Here is a 21978-nt window from a genome sequence, read left to right as displayed (position 1 = left end):
TATGGGGCAACACTCCTCGGCTTCTGCCCCTATTTATTGTGGTGTGCCTCAAGGGTCCGTGCTCGGTCCTGCTCTTTTCTCTTTGTACATGTTGCCGTTGGGATTAATTTTTAGAAAACACAACATCTCCTTTCACTGTTATGCCGATGATATCCAGATTTATTTACCTTTGAAATCCGATGTGACTGCTTCTTTGCAACCTCTGTTCAACTGTTTGCATGAAGTTAAAATTTGGTTATCACATAATTTTCTTACATTGAACGAGAATAAGACCGAAATCATAGTCTTTGGTAGTCACACTCCGCTAGACCAGTTAGCTGACGCCCTAGGCCCTCTCGCTAGCCATCTTTCGTCCACTGTAAGAAACCTCGGAGTGTTCCTGGATGGCTCTTTTAAACTCGAGAAACAGGTGTCCACTGTGGTAAAAAACAGCTTTTACCAGTTGCGTCAGATTTCCAAAGCAAAGCCGTTTCTTCCTTTAAAAGATCTTGAAAAGCTTATCCACGCATTTATTACATCCAGATTGGACTACTGTAACTCCCTCTACTCGGGCCTCCAACACTCCTCTCTTTGCCGGCTCCAGTTAATTCAAAATGCAGCGGCGCGTCTTTTAACAGGTACGAGAATTCATGAACACATAACTCCAATTTTAGCCAAATTACATTGGCTCCCTGTTAAATATCGTATAGATTTTAAAATTCTTTTGTTCACTTTTAATATTTTGAATAATTTAGCGCCCAGTTATCTTTCTGATTTACTCCATTCATACAATCCCAACAGGGCACTTAGATCATCCAACCATAGGCTCCTAGCACAACCTAGGACTCGAATGAAGTCGAGAGGCGACCGGGCCTTTGCATCCGTGGCACCCAGACTCTGGAATAACCTCCCCGTTCATATTCGCACTGCCGAGTCTATCCAGTCTTTTAAATTACGTCTTAAAACTTATTTTTTTACTTTGGCTTTTGATTCTGTCTAGTTGGCTGTTTTAGCTTGTTGCGTTGTTACCTATTGTTTGTTGTCCTCTTCTATTGTTTGTTTTAACTGTCTCATGTTTTTATTGACTGTGAAGCACTATGGTCAACACTGTTGTTTTTAATATGTGCTATATAAATAAATTTTGATTTGATTTGATTTGATTTTTCCACCAATAGGAAACGATGGGGGGTTTTGCTCACAGGCGGAGAGTACTTTTTAGCGCTTTCCTTATAAAACGCTGTTTTTACCGTTTCTTCCCGCTGTAATTGTGTCCTATCAACACAATTTAAAAACTGGTATAAAGTCCACACATTTTCTGTCAATTGTTTCGTCTGTCCTGCTCACATCTCCATTGGTTGTGCACGTTGTCATTAACGTGGCTTCACTCCACATCAGCCACGCTGCTTCGCTAGCTAAAACACCGGTGTTGGCACACAAGGACGCTGTCGTAGCCTGTCGACGTTGATTAGCTGCGTACACGAACGTGAATCGCATTATTGGCTGGACTATGGGATAAGGTGGCATCATTCTAATCCCATACTGGAGCAGCCAGTCACTTACTGACTTCCACTGCAAAAACAGAATTGTTAAAGTATTAATTTTAATTACAATTCAGGTTAGATTTTTTTTCTGTGCGAACCGCAGATTTTCTGTGCGCAGAGACCGTGCCAGCAGTGCGCAATTGCGCACACGCGCAGCTTAGAGGGAACATTGGTTGGAACCCTGGCAGAGTAGGTGCTAAAAAAGTACCTGGTACCAGGTACTATGACCTGATGGAAACTCTGAAAGTGTGGCAAGGCGTGGTGAGCCTGCTGAGTAGGTACTAATAGAAAAGGGACTTAATTCTCCCACAGTTTTCCAAGCCCTCGTCAATAACGTTTTAAAAGCCTGTTTGAACCAGTTCGTTTTTGTGTATCCAAATGACATATTGATCTTAGGAGTCCTAGAACGAGCAGAAGATCACAATCCGCAGAGTGCTACAGTGGCTTCTGGAGATCCGACTATACTTTAAAGCCGAAAAATTTGAATGTACTTGGTTACACCAACTTCTACCAACACTTCATTCTCAACCACAGTTAGGAGCAGCACCACTTTACTCGCCTTACCTATGTCACACAGTGGAAATTTGTATTTATCTTGTATATTTTTTTAATACTGATTTTTAGTGTTTATTTATGAGTGTTGTTTTATTTGCATGGTTTTATTCTGTTTCTATTGCATGGGTTTTAGTTTTTTATGTGACATAGGTTTTAATCCACTGTGGACTGGCTACACATGGGACAAATTAGCTGATAGGGACCACCTGCTGAGGCATGGGTGTGTCCAGAGGTGGCCTATCAGCTGTGTAAAGACCTTTTAAAGCAGGCTAGCTGAGCACTGAAGGAGAGAGGCTGGAAGGTTGATGCTAGATGTCCTGCGTGACACGGCGACCCAGTCATGACCTCATGGAAAGGCAACAGTAGGAGACAACGTGTGTGATTGGCAGCAGGGCAGAGGTTTACCTCTACTGTTGTTTACTGGGTGCAGCTGGGTTGGGAGAGGGTTGCCATGGCCATGAGCCAGGGCCGCTTCTGGGACCCTTGTTCTGGCCCCTATTTGTTATTTTACAGGACACCGACGCAAGGGGAGCTGTGGCGGTGGTCGCATGATGGATTCGGGTGCAGAACGCAAGCTGGGCTGGGATGTGATGGGCCAGTGGAAGGACAAGAAGATGGGAGGCTCTTCCTTGTCTGCCAAAGACGAGGCTGGCGTGGACTCTGCTCTACAGAAGGAATTCCTGGCCTGCTGATGGACCCATAATGAACATGTGGCATAATTATAGCGGGGGTTTTTAGTGAATGTAGAAAATGGTAGTCTTACAGGTTTTAGAATTGTTTTATTTAGTTTTAGAAGATTGACAACATTTTATTACGTACATTTTAAGGGTGTTTTTATTTGTGCTCCCTGGCCTAGTAATAAACTGTTTCTGATCAGACCTGCTTCATCTCTGTGCCCGTGGTATCTGACCCGCTTGCTCCCCCTTGTATTTTAAAGAATCTTTCTTTTTAGCAGGACATTCTGGCGCGACTGCTTTAATGTCTGTGTGTTACACCTACACAAAAGTTCCTTTTATCTGGTCCACAGAAGCCAATGCCAAGTTGAAGCAGGTGAAACAACTATTCACTGTTGCACCCATTTTGGTTCATCCTGACCAGAGATGGGCAGTAACGCGTTAACGTGTTACTGTAATCCAATTACTTTTTCAAGTAACGAGTAAAGTAAGGGATTACTATTGCAAAAACGGTAATTAGATTACCGTTACTTTCCCATAGGAACGCTGCGTTACTGCGTTACTAAAACTGGGATTTTTTGCCAGAATGTCTCATGACAGTGACGTAAGCGAGTGCGACGTTCGTGACAACAGCTGTGTGCAGATCAACAATGGATCACATATAGAGTGCGGAGAGAGTATGAGCGTGCAGCGTTTAAAGCGTGGAAGTACTGACCTTACTTTAAGTTTGATTCCATAAAAAGTGACAAAAACATTAGCGTCCGTTGTGCGTGGGAAGAAAACTTCTTTTTACAGTGAAAAAACCCCTAAACTTCCAAGCAAACACCGAGTGCGCTACGACGTAATGGGAAACTCACAGAGAAACTCGTGGATTCTTCCACTGACCGCTGCGGCACACCTGCACCAGGGTAAACCTCCGCCTACCCCACTCCTGCTTTACAGGTGAAAATAGAGCAAAAGGACCGCTAGTCTTTGATGTTATTTATTTTCTGCTGTGTTTTACTTGCATCTATTTGAAAGACTGAGTGTAAACACACACAAAAAAAATTATGTGCTGGAATGTGCAGAAAATAGGTTTAAATATTAAACAAATTTCTTCCAGTCAGAGAATGTTGCATATAATTAAATTTTTGGTTGATGCATAAAGTTAAAAGATTAAAACTAATAAAACAAGTTTTAAAAAGAGACTTTTCCGTTTGATTACATTTTGTATGATGGATTATGTAGAAAAAGTAGAATTGGGCTGAAAGATCTATCGCTTTATCACCACTTCAGGTTGTAAATCGTGTTTTTAAAAAGTAACTAAGTAACTAAGTAATTAATTACTTTTGAAAATAAGTAATCAGTAAAGTAACGGGATTACTTTTTGGGGGAAGTAATCAGTAATTAGTCACTGATTACCTTTTTCAAGTAACTTGACCAACACTGATCCTGACACAAAGAAATAGTTTACTGTCTAGGTAGACACACTGATTCTGGGATGGGGGCAGTTCTCATCCAGTGTTCTGGCCTGCATGGTAAGCTGCAGCCTTGTGGCTTCCCCCCCCCCCCCCCACCCCCACCCCCCCACTGCTTAACTCATTTTGAAGACACTTACGATGTGCAAGACCACAAATTACTGGCAGTAAAGCTAGCCTTGGAGGACTGGCAGCCAGATAACCATTTATAATCTTGACAGATCATTATAATCTGATTTACTTAAGAATCGCTAAAAGACTCAATGTTCAGCATGCTCAATGGTCTTTGTTTTTCGGTTGTTTCAGCTTTTCTATATCCTATCTCCCAGGTTCCAGAAACATAAAATGCTGCCAGTCCCTGCCAGTTCTCCAGCAATGCTGAACAATGGGAACCAGGAAACATCTTACCACCCTAATGCAAAATGGGCTCCTTGACCTGGGACCTAGAATAAACCATCCACCAAGCCCTTCGAGACGACCCGGAGCTCGGTGGGCCAATACCAGGTACTGAGACAGAGTCTGAGTCTGTCATTAGCATTCAGCTGTTAAACTCAAATTGCCCCATCTATGCACATCCACCCTACATTCCATGTTTCCCAGGTTCCCATGTTTCAAATCAGCAACAGTAATAAATATAGATTCTTATAGGCAATTTTATTCCTTGATTTTTCTTCTTTTGTTTGTTGATTTTTTTTTTTTTTAATTTTACAAACATTCTGTTGTGTTATAAGCATTCACATATAAATCAGGACTCCTATTTGTACTTGTGGACTTTAAACTAGAGGCAGATGCGGGACTTCCATCTGCCTCATCAGGGACTCATTCTGGACTATAAAGTAGATTAAGCCTACATTTGAATTCTGTTTTTGTATTTATTCTTTACTTTCTCTCAGACCATTAAACACCATCAGGGCTACAGCTGAAATAACAAAAACTCCAACTGTCTGATGTAAATTTGAACATCCATTTAATGGGATACTCAATTATAATGATGTAATGATAAAACAATATTAATAAGTCTGTTAACTATTGGCATTTTTACTGGCCTACACTGTCCATACGTATTCACTGTTGGACGCTTTTGAAGTTGCAGGACTTGTGAAACTTGCCATATTTCAGCATGGTGTGCAGCTTATAGAAGCCAAAGATTTCAGCCAATTCAGCTCCAATCAGATGACTAAAGATAATAAAATACACCATTTTATGCTTCAAGGTCATAGGTCAAAGGTCAGACATTAGCGTGTTGTTATGAAAGCAGGCTGACATCCTTACGTTGTTATAAAAACATCATAAATCATCAAATAGGTAGTATAGCCCTTGCCCTTTGGGGAGAATTGTGCTCCACTGTTTATTCTTTACTTTCAGCCTATTAAACATCATTTGGGCTACACACATCCAATAACCATTGTCTATTAAGCACATTCACAGACTGCTTTGTAATCCTACACATACAGTAAAGTTCAGTTCCTATTTCCTCCATTTCCACCTTTCAGTAAACACCAGATCAAGGTCAGAAACTCAAAGAGCAAGAAGCTTAAAATAATTCAATGTGACAGGTTTCTTAAGAAATTTGCAATCATATAATCTGAAACTGAAAAAAAGATCAAATATGAGTATCAGTGAAAAAAAATAGTTTCCTTAAAAATGTAATCAAAACTATACTCATGATGACGGAGTTCAACGTTCACTTTCTACTTTTTGTTTTTCAGTTTCAGCTCTGATTTGGCTCCATGGATCAGAATCTGTTATTTATTGGGCATCTGAAGTGATTTTAAACTTCAGAGCTGAATATGTTGCAAAATTCTCCATCTGACCAACTCAGTTAGCTGCAGACTACAACTGATAGACGACTACTATTCTACTTAATATTCTTTTTGCTCATTTATTAGAGATTATAAAGTCTTAAACGGTCAGTAAACACAGAAATTTCCTGATTAAATTGAGATTTTTCCTTTTTTCAGTTTTTGCATGTTAACCTACATTTAACCAAAAATAAATAAATCCTGATGAATTTCTGCTTTAAATACACATATCTCAGTAACTTGCAAACAAACACAGGGCAGGCCGTAAAGACGAGTGTGTAAAGTCTTATTTCTTAGTTTTATTTCTTTTGCTTGTTTCTTTATTGTTTTCATGTGTCCGTCTCAGGCAGGGACACATGAGAGCTTTTTGTTTCTTCTTCTCTTCTTATGTCCTGCAGGCTGTTACATGATGTCTTGCTGGTGCTGCGTGGACTCGCTGACAACCTGAAGGAGAAAAACATGAGACAGAAACATAAAAGCCTTATCAGATGACTTCTCTGTCTGGATGAATGTAAGATATCTGGAAATGAGTGAACACTGTCCCAAATCCATACAAACTACAACAGTCGAGACAGAAAGATTACAGTCAGAGAGCCCAGGTGAACACAGAACAGATTAAGAAACACCAGCAGTCACTTCAGCAGTTAATTACTTACATTAAAGCAATCTTTATTTGTATGTAAAGTTTCTAAAATATTAGGTGTAAATAAGGTAATGGACTGTTTTCTGTCTAAATATGGGACAATTGCATTTGCTGATGTGGCAAGAGTGTTTTCTGCAGCTCTGCTTCAGAGGAGTGGTGTGGCAGTGGGCAGTGCCAAAAGGCTGGCAGAGTAGCTGGGACTGATTGGTATGATCAGTCCTGGTATTTCAGTTGCCAACCTGTAACGTAGAGGGGAAGGCTGTGCCAGAAACAAGTCGGCTGAAAAGCTGCACAGAGCAATTTGGAAAAGTTGCAACTAATACTTACCCAGCTCTTTAACAGTGTGTTTGTGTTGGTCCGTCGTGTCACAGTGCTGTCGAAACCCAGATGCGCTAGGACAGATGTGCAACTAGTACAGCCAGTGGAAGTGCTGACAGCAATGCTGGCAGAGATGGCCATCGTGCACCAAGAACAGGCGACTGTGCATCAAGATCAGCTCCAGTGGCTACAGAATTAGGCCGAGCGCCAGATGAGAGTGCACCTAGTCTCGGTCTGGCATCCCCCTGGCTCCTCTGTTGTCCCACACAGTCATGTCAAGCAAACCGTGACATGGCTGTATGACTGGCCAAAAACCACCCGGCAGTGCAGCCAGCAAACCTGCTGGATCAACCACAGCCAGTTGTGGAGAATTGGCCGGTCCCAGCCCCAAGGAGGAGGTTCCCCAGCTCCACTATAACTTTGCTGGTTATGGAGCAGCCACCACAACAGCCAGTCTCGCTGTCTCCCCACAGGTTCCAGCAACTAAGCTGCCCCCAACTCACAGGGAGCCGTGCAAATGCTGAGGCAGGTATGTTGGAGGTGTGGGCGGCCAGGACACTGACATTAGGAGTGCCCACTGACGGATGTGGGGTAGCTGTTCCGTGTTGCTGGCCCTCCAACACCTACCCCAGGTCCAAGAGGGACATGCACTGTCAAGGTGCCAGTGGATATACGCCAGGCTCTGGTGGACTCGGGCTGCAGGGTGAGTCTGGGCTGCATGCAGACCCTGGTCCTCCAAACCCTGGTACGGCACGGGGCGTTGGTGGAGGTTAGATGTGTGCATGAGGACATACACAAATATCCCATAGTGCCGCTCCAAATTAAATACAAGGGCAAAACACATGGTGTAAAGGCTGCAGTTAGCTTGCACCTGAGGCATCCCTTAATTCTGGGTACAGATTTGCTGGTGTTCAATAACCTGTTGGGGCAATGTGTGGGGATACAATCACGAGCTTTAGCAAGGGGGATGTTTGTGCTGTGCTTAGCGGAGACCTTTAGTTTATTCAACTCTGACTCTAGGGAGGAGGAGGAGGCCATCTAATGAGGCCCTGCTGCCTCCAGCGATTCACTCCACAGGATATTTCCCACTAGAGGAATCTCATGACTAAACTCTATGCAACCTCAGCTTCTGATCAAGTGATAAAAATTGATGGTCACACGTTTGCCCTGACACAGCACTGACCTACCTGTAATTTGTATTGATTAAAGATAGGCTTCATAGAGCGAGTCATAACACTGGCACCTCCAGGCCCTGTTTCAGATCATCTCCCGAGTCGGCATCCCCAAAGAGATACTGACCGCCGGTTCATGACCGGCTTTGTGGAGCTGACCAGCCATGTAACTAATCTCACTCAAAAGTGTGCCCCAGATCTGGTCCAGTGGACAGAGCAGTGCCAGGCAGCATTTGTGCAGTTGAATAAAGCTCTACCGGTCTTTGATAAGATAAAATGTGATTTATAGAACTTAAATAAATTTTTCATGAATTTCTTGAATAAGGTGCTGGAGTGGATCACATCAAAAGAAAAGCAAACAAACAAAAGAAAAAATCCTTATGAAGGGAACTTAAAAACTTACAAGGCTAATGAATGCAGTTTTATATCTTAGCAGTTTTACCTCTCCATCGCGAGTCTCGATGGTCTTGATGAGGACAGTCTTCTTTGAATGCATCTCAGAGGAGCGCTGCTGCTCAGGGCTGGTCTCTGATTAACAAAGGTCGGAATACATTTAATTTTTATTTAATATGTAAAATGTGTTATGTTATTTTGAAAAATCAATGAAAACTTTATGTGGATGCCTCTTGGACCTATGAAATACAAATTAAATACAACCCCATAACACTGGGGTTGTATTTAATTTGTAGGTTAATTTATTTAGAAATCAATTCATTAATTAACACCCATTTTCTTAATTAAGTAAAATTTTAATCTTACATAGTTTTAATGTGGTAAAAAAGTAAAATATTATTGAAATGTATAACAAACAGTAAAGGAGGCTCCATCTGAACAGACTGTGGAATCAAACAGAATAAGGCCTGTGTCCTGGTTAAAGGAAGCCTAGCCCCTGGTGGTATGTTTAGGTAACTGCAGCTGTGTGTGCACCTCGGAAACTCAGCGTGGAGTAGGTTTGCACAGGCAAGGCAATCCTGCAACGGGAGAAGGGAAAGTGTAGAAAATATCATTTTAAATGTTATTTTATGTGTATCTGGATAAAATATTGACATTCTGAGGCAGTTTTCTTTTCCAAAGCTTTATTGTAAAGGCAGCACACTAAAACAAAAGAATTTTGGCCTGGTTGGATAGTTTGATAAATTACCTGCTCTCCTCTCCTTCCAGCAGCTTCCTGTAGGTGGCGATCTCCACATCCAGCGCCATCTTGACATTGAGTAGGTCCTGGTACTCACGGAGGTGGCGCGCCATCTCGTCCTTCATGTTGGCGATCTCCGCCTCCAGGCGGGCAATGCTATCCTGGTAGTTGCCGGCCTCTCGTCCATGACGGTCCTCCATGTCCCGCATCTGCCTCATCAGAGACTCATTCTGGATTAATCAGAGAGGAGAGTCTGAAATCAAACCGAGCTCAGAGAAGATTACGTTTAAATAAAAACCGAAGAAGGTTTATGAGACCTACGGTGCCTTTGAGGGAGTCGATCTCACAGGTGTAGGCCTGGATCTGGTGTCTGAACTCCATGGTCTCCTGACGGGCCTGCTTCAGAGCCTCGTTGTTCTTACTTACCGCCTGGTTCAGATCAGACACCTGCAGGGTCAAAGGTTAAATAGATTTCACAATTTATTTAAAATCCCCAACTCTTGGATGTCAGAATCGATCTCTAAGTGTCGTTAATACAGACAACATCCCTCTGACCTTGGACTTGTACCACTCCTCAGCCTCTGCGATGTTCTTGGCAGCAATGCCCTCATACTGAGCCCTGATGTCTCGTAGTGCTGCCGTCAGGTCCGGCTTGGACATGTCCATCTGGATCTGGACTTGAGTCTCCTGCATCTGGGCCTGCAGCTCACGGATCTCCTGTGGGAGGAGGAGAAACGTAAGGTTGACTGGCCTGTTATATTTGAATTTGAATTTGATATACCTTTATTAGTCCCACAAGGGGAAATTTCATAAGGCTGCCGACCTATTGCACGCAATGGCGGTGCCAACTTACCCTCCGACCTTACATACATTACACAAAACATCACATGGGGAAGACAGGTCAGAGAGGTATAACAATGGAAAATGCACCACATGAGGAAAGATAAGGAGAGAAAAATAACTCCCCCCAGACTGAGCTCCAACAGGGAGATCAGTTTGAGAACAGAAAAAAACACCTCTGCACATAGCACATGAAAAAACTCAAATACACCAAAGAAACACATGACAAGCAACAGGGGTGGGTAAAGGGTGAGAGACAGCCGATTTAGACAGTGCATCCGGGCCTGCAGCCTGTGCGCTGGTCTCCTTGATCCACCGTCAGCATCGGAAGGGAATAAGCGTCGAAGGCATTTGGAAAGGGAGTGGGGATGAGTGTGTGCATATCAGTGTATATGTATGTGTGTGCGTGTCCAGAGTTCAGCTGAGACAGTGTCCTTTGCCCTGCTAGGTTAAGTAAACAGTCTTCCAGCCAACCCAGGTGGCCTTGCATGGAATGGGAAGGAACAGACTCAACACCGTCGTTATCAGGGTGTTTTTGTTTGGCTCCAGCCTTGAGACCGCAGCTGGCGCCAAAGGGGTATCCGCATAAGTGATGGTGGTTTTTACTTTAGTGCGAACAGCTCATATGAATTTCAAAGCAGTTCTACAGTCCAACATTGGTCTCTCAATCTCCCGTTGGAGAGCCGCGAGCTTCGCCATGATGTTATCAAACTTGCGCTCTGTGATATTGTCATTCTTGTGCTCAAAGAGCCGATTCTGAGAACTCACGGCAGTGTGCCTCCCCGAGATGTCATCCAATTTGCGCACAGAGATGTTATTTCGAGCTAGCCCTTCCGAGATGTAATCCAGTCTGCAGTCAGAGATCTTATTCTGAGTGTTCACAGCAGCCGTAGTCTCTCCAAGATCTTATCCGTGCTGACTCAATGAGCCCATTTTTAGAAACTCACGCCTCTTCCCATCGGCTCTCTGTGTGAGCTCTATGACAAATTAGTCATCTGTGCTAGATGTACCAGTGCCCTGGCCCTATGACAGCTGGGATAGGCCTTAAACATCACCAGTTTAATTGAGTAAAATGAATGGATGGCTATCCAATTATAGAGCATAACAAACCTTACGTAGTTTTAAACATCACTATCTCTCCTTGTTGTTTAGGACACAAACCCAGTCTGGCTTAATACAGAAAAAAGCCATTGAAGTCTAACTGTAGTAACCATGATTAAATTACATTCAACCAAAATCAGCAACTTTACCAAACATTAGTGAAAGTCTCTGGTCTGGAGGGCCAGAACTTTATACACCCACCATCAACCCCAAATTCCTTCTGCAGTTCATAAATATGATTAATGAGGACCTGATGTGTGACAGTAAGCCTTGGCAGTGAACGACCAGAAAAGTTGGCATCTCCCAGAAGCTAAAATGATAAATGAAGCTATAGAATGTGCAGATGGTGAACTATTAGCAATGCTATAAAATAAATTAAATAAAATACCAATAAAAAACAAAACAAACAAAACAAAAGGAACAAACATCTGAGTAAGTGAGCACAGAGCTTCATACCTGCTAATTATTACAACATGAAGAAGAAAAACAACAGAAACAAGACTAATAATAATGAAGATAAAAAGAATAAAAGAACAACAATAATAACTAGAACAAGAATGAGAGGAAGAAAAATAATTACCACAAGAAAACCAGGAAGAACAAGGAAAAGAACAGTAATAAAAACAAGTGGTACAAGGAGATAATAAGAGTATGAAATTAAAGAATCCAAGTTAAAGACGCTTTAAGATGTTATCAGGATTTTCTTCCTCTTTCTTTATACAGTGTTGCAAATTAATTTGCAGATGTGAAGTAAAACAAGATTCACCGTCATCAGACCTTCTGAGGTTTTATTCCTCCTTTTGTCTAAAAAGTGACTTAATTTTAGTCCAAACTGTTTCTAACACTTTAATCCACTCTGAGTAACCCTAGGCCATGTCGAGCACACTACTTTGGCATCATGTAGTAATCGCTCCAGGCTGGAGACAGAACGAAGCCCATGCTGATCAGAGACGAGGATTTGTCCGCCGGTTGGTACACAGAGTAATTTTAGCCTTACATCTGCTGTGGGAGATTTCAGAGCTCTACTGCCACGCTGCCCAGGCCTGCTGCCAACAATGCAATTCTGTGCGTGTTTGAAAGTGAAAACTCCCCAAACCCTCTCGTTTGTCATCTCGCACACACAGAGACAGATGTTCTAACAGATGCTAAGACAGACCGAGAGCATTGTCACACAGCTCAACACACATTCTTAATCCTGTGAAGCTTGTTTGTGCCTCACTGACAGATTTATTTTAAAGCAACAATTTGTGACACCTTTCCTCCCTAAAGTCCTCTATAATCTACTTATTACTAAATGTGCAGAAGTGCTTCAGGAAGGTGAACGCACGCAAAGCTACTGGTCCGGACGGGATTCCCGGCCGCGTCCTCAGGTCATGCGCGGCTCAGCTGGCTGGAGTGTTCACGCACATCTTCAACCTTTCCCTCTCTCTGTCTGTAGTCCCAGCCTGCTTCAAAATGGCCACCATCGTCCCTGTACCCAAATCCTCCACCATCTCCTCATTGAACGACTGGCGACCTGTAGCCCTGACCCCCATCGTAAGCAAATGCTTCGAGAAGCTGGTCAGGGACTTCATCTGCTCTGCACTACCCGACTCACTGGACCCTCTACAGTTCGCATACCGCCACAACAGGTCCACTGATGATGCCATAGCCCTGACACTACACACTGCCCTGTCACACCTGGAGAAGAGAGACACGTATGTGAGGATGCTGTTTGTAGATTACAGCTCAGCATTCAATACCATCGTTCCCTCGAAGCTGGACAGGAAACTGCAGGATCTAGGACTGAGCAGCTCCCTCTGCAGCTGGATCCTTAGCTTCCTGTCTGACAGACGCCAGGTGGTCAGACTGGGCAGCATCACCTCATCCCCCATCACACTGAACACTGGTGCTCCACAGGGGTGTGTACTGAGCCCTCTCCTGTACTCACTCTACACCTACGACTGCACAGCCACTAACAGCTCCAACATCATTGTGAAGTTTGCGGACGACACTACAGTGGTGGGTCTTATCACCAACGGTGATGAGACGGCTTACAGGGAGGTGGTCAGCGCCCTGACCCACTGGTGTCAAGACAACCATCTCACCCTCAACGTCGCAAAGACAAAGGAGTTGATAGTGGACTTCCGGAGGTGCAGAGAAGTACACACCCCCATCACCATCAACGGCGCTGCTGTGGAGAGAGTGAGCAGCTTCCGGTTCCTTGGTGCACATCTGGCTGAGGATCTTACGTGGTCAGTACACACAAACAAAACAGTGAAGAAGGCGCAGCAGCGCCTCTTCTTTCTCAGGAGACTGAAAAGATTCGGCATGAGCCCCCGCATCCTCAGGACCTTCTATCACTGTGCCATTGAGAGCATCCTCACTGGATGCATCACCACCTGGTATGGCAACAGCACCGCCTACAACTGCAAAGCTCTCCAGCGAGTAGTGCGGTGCTCTGAACGGATAATTGGAGGTGAGCTTCCCTCCCTCCAAGACATCTACAGGAAGCGGTGCCTGAGGAAAGCGGGGAGGATCATCAAGGACTCCAGTCACCCCAGCCATAAACTGTTCAGACTGCTTCCATCAGGAAGGAGGTTCTGCAGCATCCGGTCCCAAACCAGCAGACTGAGAGACAGCTTTTTCCATCAGGCCATCAGACTGCTGAACACGTCATAGACACCTCAGCTTTACTACTGGAACTTCAACATTATGCACTCCACACTGTATATAAATGCCACTTGTTTTGCACATATTCAACTCTGTATATTTTATATATTTTATTATTATTATTATTATTATTATTTTATTTTATTTTTTTTACTATTTAATTTGTAAAAATGTGTATACACACACACACACACACACACACACACACACACGTAGGAAAATATTTAGTATACACATCCAGAAATGCATACACTATTATATATTGTACATATATTTATTAGTTTCAGGTTGGCCATTCTTGTATTTTGCTCGTTTGTGTTGTTGTGTTTGCACATCTCTGTTGCTTGTGGGGCTCGCACACAAGAATTTCACTCGCATGTGCTGTGCCAGTGTGCCTGCACATGTGATGTGACAATAAAAGTGATTTGATTTGATTTGATTTGATTTGAAATGAAGAACCTACGCTGATGGCAGCAGTGTAATAAAACACTTATGAATGCATTTTAACCCCTGATAAAGGAGCTGGGATCAGCGACTGGTAAAGATGGAAGAGGGTGAAGAACAAACCTCTTCATGGATCTTCTTCAAGAAAGCGATTTCCTCCTGCAGCGTCTCGATGCGTCTCTCCAGGTCCAGACGGGCCAGAGTGGCAGCGTCCACATCCTGCAACATTAAAAATGTTCATTTTATGTAAAAATTAGATAATCATGGAATAATTATCGACATATTTTCCATTGAATCAAAGTGTATAATGATTTTAAAAAATGCATATATTACAACCTTCCATTAAGTTTGCCACACCAGCAGGCTAATTATTGTGAAACATGGCAAACATATGGCCCATGGGCCAAAATGCAGACCAACTAATCCAGTCCACTTGATGGCTTTGAAAATGTTAGAAGTACAAAACTTTTAACAGTATTTTCCCTTTTAAAATGTTGTAACCCAGATTTATAGCCTTCTTACATCCATAGTCTGCCATAGTACACCAAAAAGTAACAGAAAAAACGAAGATAAATTTTATTTATCACATTCATATTATTATATTAATATTATTATCATAATTATATTATTTTGTTATGTTTATAGTTGTTTTTTTATGTTTTTGCTTCTATGATCTTCAGCATTCTTCTTCTATCTTCTAGTATCCTCCTCCTCCTGTGTGTCCTCCTTCACTACATCCATGACTCTTCGCTATGAACTTGTCTTTTCCTCCTGCCTGGCAGCTCTATCTTCAACATCCTTTGTCCAGTAACAAATATCCACTATCCCTCTTCTGCATGTCTGAACCATCTCAGCCTTTCCCCTCTAACACTGTATTTATTGGGGAAAGTACAGGAAATGAGAGTGGGACATACCGCTCTGAAAGCAGCCAGGTTGTTTTCTGCTTCTTCTTTTTGAAGAATCTCCTCCTGGAGTCTGCAGGACAGTGAGACACAAAGCATGGTTTCAGACAGAGAGCCATTAATTAATGAGCAGCTGGATTAATGATTGGTTTGAACACACTGTAGAAGCTGCTGTCCACACACCAGGGAGCTCTGCAGAAAGACGTTAAAGCTGAATTAGGCTAATAAGTTCAAAGATGCATAATTTCATAGCCTGTATATAAAAGATGGATGTTGCCAGTGTGCTCTCACCCATTGGTTAGTGACGCCTCAGGTTTAGCATTTTCATTTTGGTGTTTTTAAACCAGAAGTGACTGCACACAAGGTGGCCTGCCTGATTGCACATCCTTCTTTATCATCCTTTCTAACCTTAAATGGTCTGAAAAATGTAGAAAATAAACATTATATTATAATAAATAAGATTTGAAACTAACATCCAGAGGTGACGCCCCCTGCTGGCAATTAGAAACAATACAGGTTTAGCACAATTCCACATTGGCTTCAGACTTGGAAGTCCATTACTTTACAGTCTGAGCTTAAAAGGACACTTTTCCAAAATAAAAGATGAAAGTGCATACTTTAACTTGAACTTGTTCACTTTTTATACCCTGTAAAGGTCACTGATCGGTTAAAGACTCCCCTTGTGGAATAGATTTTCTAAAGCCTGAGGAGGTTAGGAGGCTTGTTTGATCTTTGACTCTTGAAATACAAAATGCTTATAGGTTATCATGGCAACTTTTTTTGTCCAGTAAAGTCAAAACACACACTGCCTACCACATTTAATTATTTAAGGTGTCAGAAGAGCGCCTTTAAGTCTCAACCACAAGGAAAGAAATGAACTTTTGCTTGTTAAAAACGTAAACTGCAGACAGAGAAAGGACAGATCCTTCAGATATGTGTGAGCTTGTTCCTCTCCTTTTATAGAAGAGAGCCATGTAAACACAGTGTGTGATTAGCACTAACTTTGGTCAGTCTCAAGTAGTAACACACACACTGACACACACATGCCTATTAATCACATCAAATCAGTCGCCAATGCTTTTTGGAGTCAGAGAAAAATGATGCTCAGCTCTGAGATTAACAGCAGTTTATGTCACATTTTGAATGGACTGATTGAAGAATTGTATGCTCAGGAGCACTTCATCATTATGTCAGGCCTAAAGTTAAATCATGGCACACAAGTATATTTATCGATGCAGACTGGTTTGAGCTTTGCAAAATGCCTCTATAATCATCGCCTATTCGCTTTGGAGTTTTCAGGGGATCACACTTCTCTCATTTCTCTGCTTTGATGTTTTCATCATCTCTGCAGGTGTAAAATGAATAGCAAGACTTGTCATGCTGTAAATAACAATGCAGTAATAATATTAATAATTAATATTATTAAATAAAGAGCTACGTGGAAAGAAAATTACAATTTCTATCATTTAACTCAAATTGAATTTGTCAGAAGCGTGGTAACAGAGCTTACAATATAAAATTATTTTATAATAAACATATATATTGATGAAGTTACATTTTATATTTTCATATAAACTTTATAATGCTGTATAAATTAAACAAAATATATAAAAATCAACTACAATGAGGCTAATTATAAGATATTAAAACTAACATAATTTCCCAGCTTTGTCTTTCATTAAATTAATAAATTAAATTTTCTTTTCCAGTTATTAAAAACACAGCTTTTTTATTCAAATAATGGAGTTGTATCTAATTTAACACCAGACAATAGTTAGTTGTTGGCACTATAAGCTAACTGTCCTAATACAGAAATTAAGGTACATATTTAAACTTATCTTATTAAACACACAGTAATTAATCCTGTTCATAAGTTCAATATTCGTTGATAAATTAGAAAATGTTTTTTTATATTCCATAAATATTCCAGTTAAATCTAATAATAATAAAGAAGAAAGTAATAAAGGATGCTTAATTTGGAAATTATTAATTACTACTGTAATTAGCCTACGAGTTCAATGGTATTCAAACAGACACATTAATCAACAGTTTAATTTTTTTTTTTTATATTTTAGGAAGTTAATGTATTATATTAAATAAAAAACCAACCAAACCAAATCAACTATAATGGAGAAAAAAGTAACAAGAAGTTTAGCTCAGTAGGTAGAGTGGTGGCCCCATGATCGGACGGTCAGGGGTTTGAATCCACTGAACGGCTACCCTGAGGTACCCCTGAGCAAGGTGCCGTCCTTACACACTGCTCCCCGGTGCACCTGCTTAGTGACTGCCCACTGCTTCACTGAACGAGTGGGTCAAATGCAGAGAGAGTAATTTCCCCACAGGGATCAATAAAGTATACATTTTTATTACTTTTATTATTATTATTACTAGCGGTTAAGCTCAATATTAAATTTCTTTAAGTCAATACTAATTTATTAACCTAGGTCATTATTTCTATATTAGTTTAAAAAAAATAAAGTAATTTATTATATTACAACAAATATTGAATCTAATCATAACAGAGAATTACTATCTACATAATATTTATATAGATAGTAATTATTGCTGTTTAGCCTAGTTAGCATAGCCAAGTAAAGTAGCAGTAACTACCAAATAACTTGCTTATGAAAATCACATGACTTAATGTTATTAAGCTATGCATTTAATTAGATAAAGATTGATTAATTATGTGGTCACTAATCTTGCTCATTAGTTCAAATGAGGGAAAAACTCATTTGGCAGCTAGTTCCTCAGTAGCTTGCACCCTACACCATTTAAGAGTCCATTGTAATAGTCAGATAGCTTTTTAGCTTTTGTGCCAAGGTTAGTAAAAATAACATTTCACTGATATTCCGATGTTTGGTATAACCCTTTATTATCAGAGATTTTTTTACCACAGCATAAACATGTTGTTAGCAGGATTACATAGATTATTTATACTTTTTAGATGACCTAATAAAATACTTTGGTTTATTTTTGCTGATTGTAATATTTTAGCAGCATTATTATTGTTAAGCTTCAGTCAAATATATGTTTTACTTTGATTTATCTGATTATACGCCCCTCTACATTCTAACATCCTTATACCCAAAATACCCCCTGTAAGGCACTCATCCTCATGACTCACCTGTAATCTTCTTCCTGTGATGATGTATAAATGATCCTGTTATATTTTGATTTAAACAGCTTTGCATTTATACAAAATATGTTTAAAATATATTTAGAGTATTTAGGAAATATCTTGAAAATAGCAAACGTATAATCAAGTAATCTGTTGTAAAGAGCACAATCTGTGAAACCAATAAGATGCACAGAGGAACCAGGGTTTAAAAATACTTCCTGTAACTGCAACAAACAGCAGATCATCTCCCACACGGCTGGTTGAATCTAGCACACACAAGCCTATGTATCACCTCATTCCTCCATTCATTATTCCACTCCACACACTTCTTTTCATTTTGCATCACAATTTTTCACTACTGCTTGTTGAGCACTTGGCAAGTGTTCACAGAAAAGTGCAATAAAATACAAAAACCTGCAGAGTTTTTGTCACATTTTAGTTCCAGATACACCACACAGTGGGTAAATGCTCCAGGTTGTTGCTTAAATTATGGTAATATCAATATTTCTGTAACTGTTAAGTTTATGGGACAAGTAATATTGTGTACTTGTGTATATATATATATAATATTGTGTTTTTAAGAAATATTTTCAGTTTACTTATTTTAAAATTATTTTTAAAATTGTTTATTTGTTTGAAGACTCACTATAAGTCTATAAAGATTTTTACTTTAAAATTAAGTAAAGCTCTTTTTTGTCATAATATATAAAGGTCATGTCAGAATAAACAAGAATAAACAAGCTAGTAAGACACATGACTCTTCTTGCTCCTCCCACCTGATTTTGAGTTTATCCAGGTCATCGAGCAGGTTGTCCCGCTCCACCTCTATGCGTGACCTCTGATTGGTCAGGATCTCCACCTGCCTCCTAAGCTCACTCATCTCCTCCTCGTACAGGTCGGCAATGCGCGTGGGCTCACGGCCTCGCAGGCGCTCCACCTCCACCACTAGCGCCTGGTTCTGCTGCTCCAAGAAGCGGACCTTCTCAATGTAGCTGGCAAAACGATCATTCAGGTGCTGCAGCTCGGCCTTCTCATTGGTCCGTGTGGTGAGAAACTCCTGGTTGAGGGCGTCCGCCAGGCTAAAGTCCAGCGTCTCGCCCATGCCAGCATAAGAGCGCCCAACGGATGCCCGGGAGGTTGTCACCGGCCTGCCATAGTAGCTTGAGGAAACCCGGTAAGCTGGTGTGGCGCTGGTACGGGTCACCTCATAGACCCTGGAGGTGACATGACCCCCGCCACTGCCGCTGTGGCCCAGCAGGGATCGGTTGAGTGATGGTGAGGCGTAGGTGCCATGACCGAAGGTGCGGCGGTACGATGAGGCGGTCTGACCGGAGGAGCTGTAGGAGGCCATGTTGGAGGACACAGAGAGCCTGGCGAGAGCTGCAGCAGAGAGGAGCACTGAAGAAGAACCTGCAGCCCTCAACTATTTGTAGTTACCTCCTTCCTCAATTTTCCCCCCTCCTTCCTGGGAACTGCCCTCCCTCTGTCTCTGTCTTTCTCCTTTAGCCCTTCTTGTTACATTCTTTTTCTTTCTTCTCTCCTTTCCTGCCTTCATTTCTTCTCCAGCTACCTTTTCCCCCTTGCCTTCTCTCCTTTCTCCCTCAGCCCTTTCTCTTCACTTTCTTCTGCTTTTGCAGGCATTCATATTCTATGCAGCCACAAATTTGTTTCCTTAAGACAGGATGTATAAAGAAAAAGGCAAAACAATCATAATTATGATCAAAGGAAGGAACAGACATGCTTAACACACTGCATTTGTTGTCACTAAGTGATTTAAGGCAACTATTGTTGTGATTTGGCACTATATAAATTAATTAAAATTGAATTAAACTGAATTAAAAACAACCATTGTCCAAGCTGTTACTTGAGTTGCTGACATAAGGTTTTTTTCCAATTTGTTTATAACATATTGATATTTTTATTGGCTTTGAGTGGTCATGTGAGTATTCATCAGTATTTTAAGCAAATGATTACAAAACATGTTTAACGAGCGGAAGTCCCTTAAAACATGTGAATTTTAAAGCCACAGTGTAGTGTGAGGTTGGGGTGGGTGGATAGGTCAACAAAATATTGGACATAAACAAAATAGACCTGTTTCATTTTTTTTAAACCAGTCAACCAACAATGTGTAGCATTTCCATATCTAAGTGTACGAAAAGGGTCTGCAATCAGTACGGACATCCATGTGTTTGGCACATCTGTAATAGTTAAAACAAGAAGAAGTCATGCAGCAGGCTATGGCAGCTTTTTTTCCCCACTGAATAAAAGCTTTTTGCCATTTCAAAGTCAAAAATTCAGGTTACGCTTGCAAAATATTTAGTTAAGTTAAGGGTAAAATCAGGATTAATTCAATCACCCTGCTGGATACACTTGATCGACAGATATTAGTTTGTAGTGGCTGGTGGATGTAACTTTTAGACTTCCCAATTATTTGTCACTCAACTGAGAGAAAGGCACTTAAATGTCCATACTAAGTTACCTAAGTTAAACTAGGCTGACCTAGCTCTTGGTTAGGTTTAGGTAAGATTACTGGGTTAGAGAGAGCTAACATACAGGTCACTACATCTAGGGTTAGTGTTATACTAACTCAAAATTGTGAGAAAATAGTTTGAAATTGACCCAAAATTTAAAACTTCAGGTTTTTAAAGTTGATGAGATTTGCTCTGGAGCCAGCTTCCATATCAGGACCTGCTGCTGAGTGGGGGCAGTAATGTTTATATTTCGCCCAATACACGTGTTGCATTTATTAGTCAAACAAAAATAGAGGCACAATCAAGAGCAAAATAGTCCAAATTTCCTTGATTCCTGTTGAATGATCAATGTGGCTGTTCTCCCAGGTGTTACAATAAAGTTTATTGACAAGAGGATTTAAGGTTTAGCTTAGTTAGAACTTAGCTGGAAGCTAGGTAGCTAGCTGATATACATCCATAGATGATAAAACATGTTCTGAAAAAGGAAATACAGCAGTGCTATAACTTTGATGTAAGTAGAGACAGAAAACTAAATAGAAGTAATATTTGGTAGGTAGTGAATTTGGACTAACATATAATGGTCTGCTAGCCAAAGAGCTATGGTTAAGCTAATGTAAACACATTAGCTCAAGGAAGATGGAAAATTAGGGTTGAGCTATTCTTAATAAAGGTTAATGTTGACAGTTCTTGATGGGCAGAGACAAACACTATCACAATATTGCTGAATGAAACTTTGAAAGTCCAAGCTTCAGTCAAGAGAAAATTCGAGACGATTCATCCACCACAAGCAGTCTGCACTTCCTTCTTAATATGGTGGGGTACACTGACTAGCCAAATTCGAGATGGCCTCAAAACTTTTTGCATGCAGAACGTGGAGTAAAATAATTTTGAGGCTCTCCGTATCTTGTTCCCCATGACTCTTTTATGGTTGTTTGAGTCTTTTTGTAGTAGTTCTGCATGCTTTTGGGGTTATTTTTAATCTTTTTGTGAGTATTTAGGATGATATTTGGGGGGTGTTTATTTCCTACTTTTGCTCAGCAATGTTTTATTTTCAATATAGACAACAATTATAGTCTATACCTACAGTTTGTGCCTACACCAATCCTTGCAGATCCATGAAAACTAGAACCGATCCTTTACAAAAAGGATAAACTTCCAAGGAAGACCTGTCGAG

The 21978-nt window shown here is 41.0% G+C and overlaps 1 protein-coding gene across 1 annotated transcript; it reads right to left on the bottom strand.

The window, feature by feature from the left end:
- Nucleotides 1-6287: 6287 nt before the first annotated feature.
- On the bottom strand, nucleotides 6288-19912 carry desmb (desmin b). The gene is made up of 9 exons (XM_082524114.1): nucleotides 19110-19912; nucleotides 15225-15285; nucleotides 14434-14529; nucleotides 9829-9990; nucleotides 9595-9720; nucleotides 9283-9503; nucleotides 9069-9112; nucleotides 8584-8669; nucleotides 6288-6452 (listed from the first exon to the last, which is right to left on the bottom strand). The coding sequence occupies exons 1-9, from the start codon at nucleotides 19682-19684 to the stop codon at nucleotides 6411-6413; spliced, it is 1413 nt and encodes a 470-aa protein (XP_082380240.1). The 5' UTR covers nucleotides 19685-19912; the 3' UTR covers nucleotides 6288-6410.
- Nucleotides 19913-21978: the final 2066 nt, after the last annotated feature.

Source organism: Aulonocara stuartgranti (genome assembly GCF_965226115.1).
Source record: "Aulonocara stuartgranti genome assembly, chromosome: 23".
In the NCBI taxonomy this organism is placed as follows: domain Eukaryota; kingdom Metazoa; phylum Chordata; class Actinopteri; order Cichliformes; family Cichlidae; genus Aulonocara; species Aulonocara stuartgranti.
The sequence above is the reverse complement of the archived record's forward strand: the minus strand, read 5'-3'. Positions and strand labels throughout refer to the sequence as shown.